This window comes from Vicugna pacos, chromosome 30 (assembly GCF_048564905.1).
Source record: "Vicugna pacos chromosome 30, VicPac4, whole genome shotgun sequence".
Taxonomy (NCBI): Eukaryota; Metazoa; Chordata; class Mammalia; order Artiodactyla; family Camelidae; genus Vicugna; species Vicugna pacos.
This window is the reverse complement of record NC_133016.1, coordinates 23,404,240-23,418,195: the sequence shown is the minus strand read 5'-3', so window position 1 is coordinate 23,418,195 and position 13,956 is coordinate 23,404,240. Positions and strand designations below refer to the sequence as shown.

The 13,956-nt window shown below is 50.6% G+C and overlaps 1 protein-coding gene across 7 annotated transcripts in view; it reads right to left on the bottom strand.

Moving 5' to 3' along the window:
- Window positions 1-13,956, bottom strand: part of CTIF (cap binding complex dependent translation initiation factor) — a 282,212-nt gene that overhangs the window by 190,970 nt on the left and 77,286 nt on the right. For all 7 annotated transcript variants that reach the window (XM_072952320.1, XM_072952326.1, XM_072952323.1 and 4 more), the window contains one exon: window positions 9,999-10,070. In XM_072952320.1, the coding sequence (XP_072808421.1) occupies window positions 9,999-10,070 (72 nt within the window). The remainder of the gene's footprint in view (window positions 1-9,998; window positions 10,071-13,956) is intronic.

Genomic DNA, 13,956 nt, shown 5'->3' with positions numbered 1-13,956 from the left:
ATGCCCTCCCCTCAAGCCTTAGGATTTAAATGGCAATATTATTAGCACCTGTCCTGGACTTCTGGCTGGCTGCCTGCCCAGTATCTGCTGAAATAATGAGGGCCCACCCACCGGCCCCGGTCCCCCTCTCTGCCCCATGCCTCTGTGCAGAGAAAGGAGCCCTTCCTCCAAGGCTTCTCACTAGGAGGGCTTCTTGGGACTCCCCAGTCCCTGGAGATATCTCCCTTCCTGCCAGCACCAGACTCAGAACCACAGAAAGCCAGGGAGGAAAGGGGCTGAGAGATTGCCTGGTCTAGGGTTGACCTTGGAATTCTGCAGAGATGCTCCCAGAGTGACGAGGTGAGTAGAGTGAGGGAGAAGGCAGGTGGGTTCCTTCCGCTGCCCCTTTTGATTTTCTACACGAGATTTCATTGAAAGATTGTGATGAAACGAGGGGTTCTGTATTTTTAAAACTTAACTTTGATTTTAGATAGTTGTAAATTCACATCTGGTTGTAAAAAACAATAGTGATTCCAGGTATCCTTTACCCAGTTTCCCCCACAGGAAAACATAAAGATGCATAGTTACTGTCACATCCAGGGTATGGTCGTCGATACCGTCCATCGGCACAAGGATCCCTCCTACTGTGCTTCTGTACCCACACCCCCTTCATCCCGCCCCCCTTCTCCAATCCCTCAAAACTACTAACCTGCTCCCCCTTTCTATTACCTTGTCATTGCAAGAATGCTACATAGGTGGAATCACAGAGTATGTAACATTGGGGGGCTGGCCTTTTTCACCCCGCCTAGTTCCCTGGAGATTCACCCAGGCTGCTGCACGTGTGGACCGTTGATTCCTTTTTACTGCCGAGGGCCATAAATTATTTAACCATTCACCTGCTGAAGGACATCTGAATTGTTTCCAGTTTTTGGCTATTACGAATAAAGCTGCTATAGACAATTGAGTACAGGGTTTTGTGTGAACGTAAGTTTTCATTTCCCTGGGATAAAGCACCCAGAAGTGTAGCTGCGGGATCATATGGTAGCTGTAGGTTCAGTTTTGTAAGAAATTGCCAAGCTGTTTTCCAGAATGGCTGTACCACTTAACATCCCCACCAGTTATGTATGAGTCACCCAATTTCTCTGTATCTTCACCAACATTCGATGTTGTCGCTAGTTTTAAAAAATGTTTAGCCATTCTGATAGGTATATAGAGATACCTCGTTGTAGCTTTAATTTGCATTTTCCTAACAACTAATGATGGACATCTTCTCGTGTGCTTATTTGACACATCTATATCCTCTTTAGTGAAAAATGTCTCTTTATGTATTTTGTCCATTTTCTAATTGCTCTGTTTTTAATGCTGAGTTTTGAGAGTTCTTTATATACTCCCAATGCCTGTCCTCTGTCAGGTATCTGTCTTGCAAAATCTTCTCCCTCTTTGTGATTTGTCCCTTTCTGCTCTAAACAGGGGTTTCCTCAGAGCAACAATTTTTAATTTTTATAAAGTCCAATTTCACATCTCAGTGTTGATCTATTGATTGTCTTTATTCATTTGGTTTGAAGTCTTCCCAGTTCTTAGTATGCAAATGATTTTTGATTGTTATGTAACAGTCAAATTGTTGTGTAATGAGACTCTGAATCTCTGATTTAAATCTTCTGTTTTGACTGGCTCTCTGTGATACTGCTCTGGCAGGGGAAAGAAGGGGCACGGCCTCACTAGTGCAGTGGAGGCAGAAGCCCAGGAGGCACCTGTTGTACAGCTGGGTGGAGGTGGGACTTTCAGGACTCCACCTCGTCCCCACTAACCTTGCTGTAGGGGTGGCCTCATTACCACTGGGCAACAGTGGAAGTCCCAGCTCTTTTTTAGAACCTCCTCTGACACATCCCAGCAGGGAGGAGAGGGGCACCTCCACCCCGGTGGGAGTCCAGGTCCCCCACATGGTGAGGAGGGAGGCAGGGGGCTTCCTGCCAGCCAGCAGGGACAAAAGTCACAGCTTCCTACTTGGCCTTCTCAGACACCACCCTGGTGAGGGGGTTAGGGGGCCTCACTACAGCCCAGAGTGGGTTGGAAATCCAGGCTCCCACTGGTTCTTTGCTGGTGCGGGTGGGGAAGGGGCCACAGTTTTTGTCTGTGCTGTTTGGCTGGAGTAGAGCAGCTACTGTCTAAAAGTTTCTATCTTGCTAGGTTGTCATTCTCCTGGACCCACACTTAGAGTAGGCTTTTACCAGGACTTTCATTAAAAAAAAAAAAACCTGTGTCCATTGGCATTCCCTGGCTACCTACTTCTTCAGCTCCAAGTCTGGGATACAGGGAGCAAAAAGAAAACCCAGAGAGATCACTCCTGTGCCAATGCTCAAGACCCAAGGTCCCTAGCTGGTCTGCCTTCTCTCCACCTTTCAGAATCTTATGTTTGTTTTATATAGAATGTCCAGGGCTTAACTGCACTTAGCGGAAGGAATGTAGAAAAGAACATCTACTCCATCTTTCCAGAATCAGAAATCCATGTCTGTATTTTAACAAAACATTTTGATGACTTTAAGCATAGTTTTGCAGAGAGGAAACTGAGGCTGCAGCGAGATGATGTATCTCACCAGCGATGAAACAGTAAGTCGGAGGTACAGAGGCTGGGACTCCTGTCTCCTTGCTCCAGTCCGATGCCGTTACCATGACAGCATGGCTCCTCCCCACTCACGCCCGTGCATCTGACCTCCTCTACAGGCGCAAGCTGCCCTGCAGACACCAGCTCCACTCCCTCCGCGTATTCTCACGTTGCTCTGAACTGTTGCTTTTCCACTCAAGAAAGTCTTCTTTCTCTAAGCAGATTCTGGATACTCTGAGGACAGAGCCCAGGCCACCCGGCTCATACTGCGTACAGTGGGAGCTCAATGAATGGTTGCGGTCTGTTCCTGTAAAAGTCAGTCGTCAATAGTGTTTGGTAAGTGTTGTATCCTGGGTTCCTCCAGGTGAGCTGGAGCCAGAAGTCACTTCAGGGATGGGGATAGACGGCATCTTCTGGGAGAGAGATGCCCACATGCTGGGAGCAGCGGAGGTACAAGATCACAGCGTGGTCCATTCTAGGAGGCTTGTTAAGAGGAAATGCAGCCATACTTTTGGTGCTCCCAGAGGAGCAACCCAGGATGCTGCAGGACCTGGGAACCACCGTGTCATGTCCCAGACTTCTTAGTCTGTGGTTTAAATGCCCATTCTCCCCAGTCTGCTCTCCATGTAAACAGAGACTACACCCGTCTCCTTCCATGTCCCAACACCAGCTTCCCAGCATCGTGCCTGTGCCTGGCACACAGGTGGTCCTCAGTGATAACGTGCTGACTGGATCAATGGATGAAAGAACAAATAAACAAACAAAGGAATGAGTGAACCCTGACGAAAGGAACCGGCTGCAGGAATGAGGATGTTTAGCTTTAAAAGCAGACTTGCTGGGGAAGAAGCTAAATAGCCATGCAACAAAACTGAAACCATTAGCTGGAGTTTCGAGGAGGTGGTTTGGACTGAATCAAAGAAAGATGCTGTTCTCAGTGGAGCTGCCCCACAATGCTCTGAGACGCCTCTGGAAGCAGTGAGCTCTCCATCTCTGGACACGTCCTGAGGGGGGTCCTGCACTGCAGGGTAGGGGTTGGCTCAGGGGACCTCTGAGCTTCTTGTCATCCTGAAAGTCCACATCCTTAGGGTTCACTGGAGACCTGCCTAGCTCTGGATCTGAAGGAGATAAGGGGGGAAGAAGTCAGCCACAGCCGCTGCTGAGTTTCCAGTAGAGGTGGGGCATGTGACAGTCATTCTAGCCAGTCACCAAATAGTTCTGGTTTCCCTGTTCCAGGCAAATGGTAGGATTATACTTTTCAGTGTGTTTATGGTTGGGTGGGGCTGTGTGACTAGTTGTGGACAACCAGCTAAGAGTGGAAGTGACATGCATTACATCTAGGCTGGAGCGTTGAACTGCCAACACAAGCCCCTCCGGTGGTCTGTTCCCTGTCATGACGACTGGTGAAAATGGCACCTGCTCTGCCAAGCTGGGTCCTGAATGGATGGTTTAAAGTTACTGAGATTCAGGGCTGTTTGTTACCACAGCATTTCCCAGGCTATCCTGACTGATACAGAGGGCAGACTTCCCCTGTATGGAACACCAGAGGAAATATAAGATGGACAAGGTGCACAAATGGGTGGGGTGGGACAGCAGTTCCAGCATCTCAGCATGGCACACAGACACCTCTGCTCTCACCACCCTCATCCCCCACCACCCTGGTAACACCCAGCACTGACCAGCTACTCCCGCTGTGCTCTCTCCTGCCTCTGGCACACCCCAACGTTATGGCCGATTTCAAGTCTCTGCCAATGCCGTTTCTTCTCTCTTCATCCTTTTCTCTCTTCCCCTCCACCCGGGAAGACATCCTACCCATTCCTGAAGGCACAGATCAAATCTCATGTCCTGCAAGACATCTCCCTATCCACAGAGACCAACAGGACCGCTCTTCGGAATGACTGCAGTGTCTGAGCTCAGGACGTCCCTTTGGGGGCACTTACTGTGTGTGCCTTCGGCCTGTTTCATGTTAACTAGCCTCCACCCTACAAACAGGTAGTGAGCCCAAAGGCTCCAGCTCAAATGTGAGCCAGGTTCACAGCAGGCGCTCAATAAATGCTGCCTGAACAGAGAGCAGGGCCTTGAACAGAAATATGATATTTCTTAAATATCTGTAGAAGCTGATTAAAAATCTAGGCACTCTGACTAAGATATCTTTTGCACTAATGAGTTTTCACATTGGCTCTGAATCAGATACTCTAATTCCTGGAGGGCAGCAAGATGACTGGCAGAAAACTCATTCTACCCTTTTCCAGAGGTAAAGAGGTATGAGGGGTAAACAGTGCACTTGTGATTCACCTCCACCTGCTACCTGTCATCTCCTGGGTCCGAGTCAGCGCTGACTCCCAGGGTATCCCTAACCTGCAGGATGCCACAGGTATCAAGGTAGGTGTGGGGAACAGTAGAGAAATAGGAAAATCCAGACCTGCTACTGCTATTAGCAGCTATTTGGTCCCATTTCATGGAGACACAGAATGTAAATAGTGTAAGAGGTTTCCAGAGAGGCTCAGAGAAGTCTGTGGAGCCCAAACCCTGTTCTTCAGAGGAGACTGGAGTGTGTGCCACACGTGGGTCAACATCTGGTTCTCCTGACACCTGGGATAAGGCTCTTTCCACCTGATGCTCTGATGTGCTACTGGCATCATGGTGGAACACGGGAGTGGCCTTCTCTCCTCCCTCCAGGGAGTGCGGGATCACAGGCTGTCAGCCAGGACTCAGGACATCATTTCTGGCACATGCCTCCCTTTCTCAGGGCTCCACACGAACTGTCTGGTGAGGAGGTGTGCTCACCAGGTTCCCAGCAGAGATTACATCACTCGCTCAACAGCCAACACTATGAGCCAACAAGTCCTTCAGTCAGGAAGTCCTTCTCAAGGTCTAATTAGAGGCCCTGCTGCTGTTGTGCACATTAATTTCATTTCCTTGGCACTGCTGTGCAGATGGAGAAGAGCTATTTGTGGCAGACTCCACACAACCTTTCACACGCCTCTGGCTTCCTTCCCTGGATGCTAAACCCCCTGCTGGTGCCTGGAGACATTTTCTAAATGCACCGGGCTGCACTCTCTTGTTTCAGGCACTTTCTTCTACATCATCTCCATGAGCTTCCCGTTACAATGGAAAGGTGGAAACTGTATTTCAGCCTCCTAGGTAAATGACAAGGTGATGGACAAGCTCTCTTGGAAAGAGGCTGCCAGGACACCAAACAATCCTAAATACAGCTGAGTCCTGATTGCTGGCAGTTGGACAGGCCTCTTCAGGGCTACGTGGAGCCTGGATTTTTTTGTTCTGGACTCTCTGGGCCCCCTTATTCCCAGCTCATGGGATTCTATCTGGGGTTACTCTAACTTTGTGCCTCTGAAAGGGTTCAGAGAAGATTTTTCTTTTTTTTTTTACATTAATTAAAATAACAGAATAAATAATCCCAGTGCATGACTGCTCCCCAGATGGGTCTGCACCTGGCCCCTCATTTGGCGCATGGTCTGTGACCCACCACACGGTTTCCTGGGCAGAATTGAGCACCTCAGCACCCTCCTGCCAGCCCCACTGCCCTGGGCACACGTGGCCAAGGTGGGGTAGTCAGGGAAACTGCTAGAGCAGCCAGCCACCCCAGTCTCAGTCTAGCCTGTTTCCCCCTGAAATTCTCCCCCAGGGGGAGGATGGGGTAGCAGAGCTGCCCCATTATCTCAGTGACCCCCGAAAGCTCAGCCAAGTTGGTGTGGCCAGAAGAACAGGGTCCGCTAGGGAACGTCTGCCTGGACCAGGTCCGAGCCAACTCAGGGGTCGTGACTGAGCACCCACTGTGTGCAAGGCCTTAGGCTAGGGGCGGGCAGGGATGTAGAAGCAGCCCTAGCGCCCAGCTCATAGCCGACGACCAGCCGGACAGGCAGATGTACATGTGGAACATCCCGGTCCCCCCATGAATCAGCGTGAGGGTGTCTGCCTGGTTGAGAGGGTGCAGTCAGGGGCAGCGGGTGTGCTCATGGCCCTACAAGCCAGTCCACTGCCCCTACATGTGGTGGACCAGGATGAAGGGGCCCTTGCTGGATGTCCGGGCAGCAGCCTCCCGTCAGAGCTGTCCAGCAAGAAGCTCTCCTCAGCTGGCAGCTCTCTGGCTCTCCCCGCCATCAAGGCCACTGCAGGGTGGGTGGGCAGGGACAGCTGCAGCACGCCGGTTCTAGGGCTTTCCTTAATGATGCGGTCACTTAAGGGAGGTTGGCCAGCTTTGATCCCTCCACCAGAGGGCGCCAGAAGATGCTGCTTCATGAGGGGACGCCCGAGGCTCCAGGGGATGAGGTCCAGGATGCTCCCACTGCCAGGAGCGTGGACGTGGACCTGAGCTACGGGGCCACGGGACAAAGGCCACACCCTAGAGAGGGCAGAGCAGAGAAGGAAGCAGGCTGTCCCAACACGGCTGAGCTACTGTGCCAGCCTGAGTACTCACCCAGGTTGGTAGCAAGAAAGAGACTTGTCCACAGCACTTCATTGTTTGTATGCTAATTAACTGAGTCACTAATGTCTAAAAATCGGGCTTTTTATCACCGAGCAAGGTTCTCCTGACCTCAGGAGACCTCGTTTCAATCCAGCTCCTGCCTCCCCATGCAGTGCTGTGTAGAGTGTCCGAGTCCATCCAGGAGGTCCCGCTCAGTGCCACCTCCCCTGCTCGGTGCCACCTCCCCTGCTCGGCCTGCCCTGGCTCCTCAGCTCTGGATCACCAGAGATCTGGCCACCCTTTGGACCCTGCATCTCCTGCCCTGCACTGGGCCTTCTTTCACACGTTATCCTGTCCTTCTAAGAGGTAAGGCCCCTGAAGGCAGAAGCTATGCTCCAGGCCTCTACAAACACCCCCCGGCTGAGGAATCTATGAAAAATCCCTCTGCAAATACCCTGAACTCTAGGACCGGCTGAGTTGCCTCGGCCTCCAGCAGCCCCGCACAGCACAGGGGCGCCACCACACCGGGACTCAGGCGGGGCAGCCCTCCCTCTTAGCCCCGCCGGCTCGCCACACGTGGACACCGCAGAGTCTGCACCCCTAACCCACGCGGCACGCGGCACGTGGGGCTGAGGCCGGCTGCTCACGCGGCACCCTGCCCACTCCTTTGCTTCTTGGAAGCAGGTGTCTCCCCCTTCCTCCGGCTGAGATGACCAGAGAGACTCTACATGGGGGCGGTGGGAGTGCCCATGGCCCCACGGCCTTCAGGAGACCCCTACTAAGAATGCTCGTGCTCCTGGCACGTCAGGGAAGTAAGGCGGGTTTATATTCTGAGAGCCCATCTCCACCTTCCTGGGGCTTGTCCCCTGTAACCGACCTGCGTCTCAGTTCTGCCTCCCAAGAAAGGATCCAATGTGAGCCTTTTACAAGTTCTTGAAATTCAGGTGCATTTCATTCATCCCCTGCTTATCCCAAGCTGACTGCTCAGCTGCTTCACAAGGTGGGAATGGGGGTCGGCTGGTCCTCACGGTGCCAGGATACCCCTTCCCGCAAGCCCCCAGCCCTGGCCAACTCCCCACCCACCCTCCTCCAGGGGTAAAGGCAGCTGTGAAAGGACAACCCAGAGGGAGGGAGGCAGATGAGGGGCAAGCGGGAGGACACGCCATTCCCACTCCCTGGGAAGCCTGTCCGGAGAGATGGGAGAATGGGACCAGAGGGAAACATCAGGGAGAGGGGGCCCAAAAATGGAGGCAAAGGAGAGAGAGAAGAAGGTAGACTCTGGAAGATTCCAGAACCAGACACCTACTAACTAAATAACAAACAGCTGGTTTTTTAGTCTCTCACTGGTAAAGCCTCTTAGGTCCTCAGTCTGAGAACTTCAGCCCTTCCCTGAAGCCCTCTCTCTCCAGTTCTTGAATTCCCAAATCCAAGCCACCTTTGCCGCTGAAGAGTTAAGGGAATCTTGATGTAGGAAATCCCAGACAATCGGCAGACACTGGAGACGGTGCCCCTCATGTGCCAGGTCCTAGGCCAAGGGCTGGAGGGGTTCAGGGGGTACAAATGGGGTCCCGGAGCAAGGACCAGCAGTCTGGTGATGGGGACCAAAGACCTCCATAGAAGGCTACCTGCTATAGTAAGCAAGGTAAAGGGCCAGCGAGGGGACGGGGCAGGCGACAGACCTGGGTTCAAGTCCCAGCTTAGTCAGGTCATCACAGCTCCATGGACCCAGCTTCCTCTCTACAAACAGCATGGAGAAGCTAGAAGGACTCTTAGAGGCCATCAGGTCTCCTGGTGTTTATATGAGGAAGCTGAGAATTGCCACCCAGTTTGTGGCATGGCAGAGTGAAAAGGAGAACCTGGGTCTCCTGCCCCGCCCCACCCTGGCTTTATCGAGGCCTCCTACTTAGAATCAATGAGACACACACACACACACACACACACACACACACACACACACACAAATGAGCATCTTGTCACGTGGGAGAACGACCCAGGGCTGCTGTCCTCCCGCCCCACGGTACAGCAAAGCCCTACAGCCTAAGAAAGAGCCACACCGAGGCCACTGACCACCTTCTCTCAGGACAGAGTACAGAAGAGCTGCTCTCATCAGCACCACGGGACTGAAGCTGACACAAGCAAGTGGGCCTGGGCAATGTGTTCACGCAGCTGCTTTGGGACTGGGAGCAAGTTACTGCAGGAGCCCACAGAGCCTCCCTCATCTCTCTGGACAGGTGTAGGGTGAGGCTGGGCTGGGGCTTGGGGTAGATGGTTTTTTCCAGCCTCTGATCCCACCACCTCCCACAGGTCAGGATGAGGCATCAGCAAGAACAGCTGGACAGCCAGACGGTGTGCGGGACCTGGGGGTCACCAGGGATGGCTCTCAAAGAGCAGCTGCCTCCTTCCCTCCCGGCCACACGATGCACAGGGGGCCCCTCGGGATCTCACAGGCAAGCAGCCCAGGCTTTCTGGTCCCAGGAAGCTGGTTGGCCGGGGAAGTGGACAGGTATCTGACACCTCACCCCCTCAGCCTGCCCCTCCAGGTCCTCTGTAAACCTGGAGCAGAAGTGATCTCCAAAGTGGCCTCACCAGCACCAAAATCCTAGGGGTCCCCTTATTTGCAGGATCCGCCATCAATGTTGATGTGCGAACCTCTAGTTCATGCGTTTTACTGTTGTGTATATTCCACAGTAAGGATATATCATGTATCATTTATCCATTCCCCTCTCAACGGACCATTAGCTGTTTGCGGATGTTTGTTATTATAAATTATGTTGCTACTGAAAATAAATCTTACGAATCTATGTGTTCTGGGGAGGGAGAGCTTCACTGTGGCTGGGTATTCAGGGAGAACTTTCCAGAGTGCAGACAGCACCCTCCCCTCTCCTGTTTCCTACTCTTTCCACATCACCACCTTCTCAGGAGCACCATGGTGGGCAGCCCAGGAACCCAGACAGACAAGACCATGAAAACCCCCGGATGGAGCTGGCTCCCTACCTGCTGCGAGGGGGCTCGTCCTCGGGAGAAGGAACAGCTGCTGTCCAGCTGCTCGCTGCAGTCCACTGTCCACTGCAGAGGAGAAAGGGGCGGTCAGCGATGGCAGGACACACAGGCTCGTCCTCACTCTGCCCTGGCCCCCCAGGAATGGTCCCATCCTTCTGCAGTACAGCTGGTATGAAATCTTGCTCAGTCACTTTCTCTACCAGCAGGCCCAAGTTGGCAACTCCAAATTCCACATGGAGGTGACCCTTTGGTATATGCGTATGGCAGGCAAACCCATCTCCCTTCATCTAACATCATGAACATTCCGCTACATTCCAAGGCCAACCAGACACCACATAGGATAATTATGAGATTTGAGAAAACAGCACCATGTTTGACCTCCTGACTATGCCTCAGCCACACTAGACCCCCTACAGGGTCAAGGCCAGAGCTGGAGGCCAGGCATGCATGTGTGGATCATCCCGTGCACCTAGCAACAAACGACGGTGGACCTGTGGACATTCAGGACAGCATGGCACTGGGGCAGAGCCCCACACTGGCCATCAGAAGCCCAGCTCAAGCCCAGTCCCACCATTGATCTCATGAGAGCTCAGGGCCCCCAAAGTACAGTCTCACAACCACCTGCGTGACAGTCCCCAAAGCCAGCCACACAGAGTCCCTGGGCCCCACCCTCCACCCACTGAATTACTCTCTGACGGCAGAGTCTGTATTCTCCATTTTGACCAGCCCCTCAAGTGATTCATCAGAAGTGTAAGAGCCACTAAAAATCCACGTGCTCTCTCAGGCTTCATTTCATCCTCTATAAAATGGGGACAGTAAGGCTGTGCAACTCTGCAAGGGTGAAATGAAGGACCTTGGTGAACCATAAAAAATCTATACAGAAAGTAGTAGTAACAGTACGGCTCTTCCCCTGCAATGTGCTATCTAGACGTATGGTAGGGCCTTTAGCATCGTATTAAACGTTAACTAGGCTCTCTGGCTAATGTTGAACATTGACCTTGACCTACACCCTGTCTGATTCCTAAAAAGCAGAGGAGCCCAACCTTCCTGTTTGACACACTTGGTCAGAAATGTCAGTGAGTGTGGATGGCTCGAGGCCATCACAGTCCCAGATTTGTAACACCTGGGCCAGACAGACCCTCCAGGCTGTGTGTCAAGGGCATGACCTTTGCATAGGAAAGGCATTTTGTTACAATACCAATGATCTAGGCTGGTACAAGTACACCCTTAAGCAGCACTAGCCAACAAATAGGAGCCACAGACGTAATTTTAAATGATCCAGTAGCCAGATTTAAAGAAGGAAAAAAGAAAAGGTAAAATTAAATGTAATAATATATTACATTTATCTCAATATATTTATCTCTATAGGTGATTAATATACAAATGATCAATGAGCTATTTTACATACTTCTCTCCATACTAGATTTTTGAAATCCGTGTAGAGCATACGTTAATTTCAAGTGCTCAAGTGCCACATGTGGCTACTGGCTGCCATACTGGACAGCACAGCTCAGCTTCAAAGAACTGGCAAAGGCAAGGTACCAGTCCCACGAGAGTCAGCCCTCAGATACACTTCTTGCCCACCTCTGCTCTGCATCGCAGAGGGGCTGAACCCTGCAGACTCAGCTGGTTTCCAGCATGGTTGGGCCAATGGGAGACAGGAAGAAGGGAGAAGCCACGGCATTTCTGCCTCATCTTCTTATGCCTTGGGCAGCATTTCCACTGGTGGTGGAGGCAGAGATGGAAGTGGAGCATGGGACAGAGAGCAGAGGGCAGATGCGTGTGTAGGAAAGCAAACGAGACGGTAAAGTCTGCAGAAATCCACCTGAGACCCAGACAGGACTAGATACAGACATGGCCGCAGGCAAAGTTGTTGGAGGAGGGGCTGTGGTCCAGCTGTGCACAGCTTTCCTGACCCCCAGGGAAGGAATTAAGCAGCACTTCTCCTAGGAATCTGTACCCACTGGGTCTGCGGGCTTCTCACCTCCAACCCCCAGTCATATCCTCTCCCTGCTGCTGCCTGAATCACCTCCACTGGGAAGAGTGTTTCTTCCCTGGCCCTAAAAGCCCCTGGGAGCCTTCCCTTCCCTGTTCAAAGCTCCTGCCCCGCTGCTGGGATCCTGCTGCCAAAGCTGTCTTCTTTCTTCTTCAGCTGCAGCCACCACCTCCTGCCTCCCCTTTGCCTTTTCTGAGCTACTGCCTGGAAAATTCTCTAAACAAGTCCTCTGGGCGTAAGATGGCCCCTCCTGCAAAGGTCATTGAACACAAAGAGGCGGGGAAAGTGGGAAATCTGTACACATGGGAATGATGAACATGGAATTCACGAGAGTAGCTTTGGGTCTCCACCATAACTGCTATAATTTATTTCTTATTTTAAAAAGCTGAAACAAAGATGGCACAGGGTTAAAGATTAATAAACACGGGAGTATAGATGTTTATTCTGTAATCAAACTAGATGCTCATTTTATTATTTTCTACTTTTATCAGAACATTTAAAATATTTCACACTAAAAAGAATTAAAGTCTGTTATCAGTCACTTGCATCCCAGGATGGACAGTATCTTGGGAGCAGACTTTGTGGAGGACAGGGGAAGCCACTGAAGGTTGAGGGCAGAGGAGTGAAATGGGAAAAGCCTGGGGAGCGGGGTGCTGAAGGTGCTAAAGTTGAACCTCCCCCCACCCCTTTCAGTGGTGTTTGAAGTCCCCTGGGGTTTGCCCTTTCAGACATCAAAGTGTATCACGCAGAGCAAAATCAGCACGCTGAGTCAGCACAGGACAACGAGACAAAGATCAGCCGATAAAACTGTATCCACAGACAGACAGGATGTGCAAATGGGAATTTAATATATGATAAGGACAGTGTTTCAAATCAGGGGAAAGGAGAGATCATCAATAAACACATGGACTGAGACAATCCATGAGCCAGTGAGGAAAAAATTACCCTAGTGTCTGTCTCCCACTACCACGGACAACACATTCCAAGTTGATTAAAATCTAAGATACAAGTTTTAAACTCCATGAAAGTCTAAAACTTTTGTGTGACCAAAGAAATCACAAACGCAATTAAAGGCAAGTGAGAGGCTACTTGCAACACATATAACAAAGGATTCATTGCCTGAAAATACAAAGATTTCATTTAAACCTAGGGATTGTTCTAAGCCTGTTACATACATTAACATTTATTCCTTGTAGATCCCTAGGCCCATTTATTACTCACTTTGCAAATACAGAAGTTGAGGCATAGCATGGTTAAGTAACTGACCCAGGGTTCCACAGTCAAAAAGTGGCAGAATGAGTAAAGGGAATAAGTAGATATTAATTCAAAGAGCCAATAAAAATGTTGGATGCTAAATGTAATGTATGATCTTGGATTAGATGCTGATCTAGACTTTTTTTTATTGTGGTAAGATATACATAACATAATTTACCATTTTAACCATTTTTAAGTGTACAATTCAGCAGCATTAAGTACATTCACCACCGTCCATTTCCAGCACTTTCTCATCTTCCCAAACTGAAATTGTCCCCATCAAACAATAACTCACCATCCCTCTGGCTCCTGGTAACCACCATCCTACTTTCATTCTCTATGAATCTGACTATTCTCCATGCCTCACTGAGGTGGGATCATACAGTATTTGTCCTTTTCTGTCTGGTTTATTTTCGTAGCATAAAATCCTCAAGGTTCACCCATGTTGTAGCATGTGACAGGATCTCCTTTTTTTTAAGCCTCAATAATATTCCATTGTATGCATGGACCACATTTTCCTTATCCAGTCACCCACTGATGGACATTCAGGTCATTTCCACCTTTTGGCTAACCTGAATAATGCTGCTGAGAACATGTTGTACAGGTAGCTGGTCAAGTCCTTACTCTCAATTCTTTTGGGTATATACCCAGAAGCAGAATTGCTGGGTCACATGGTAACTCTACATTTAATTTTTTTCAATT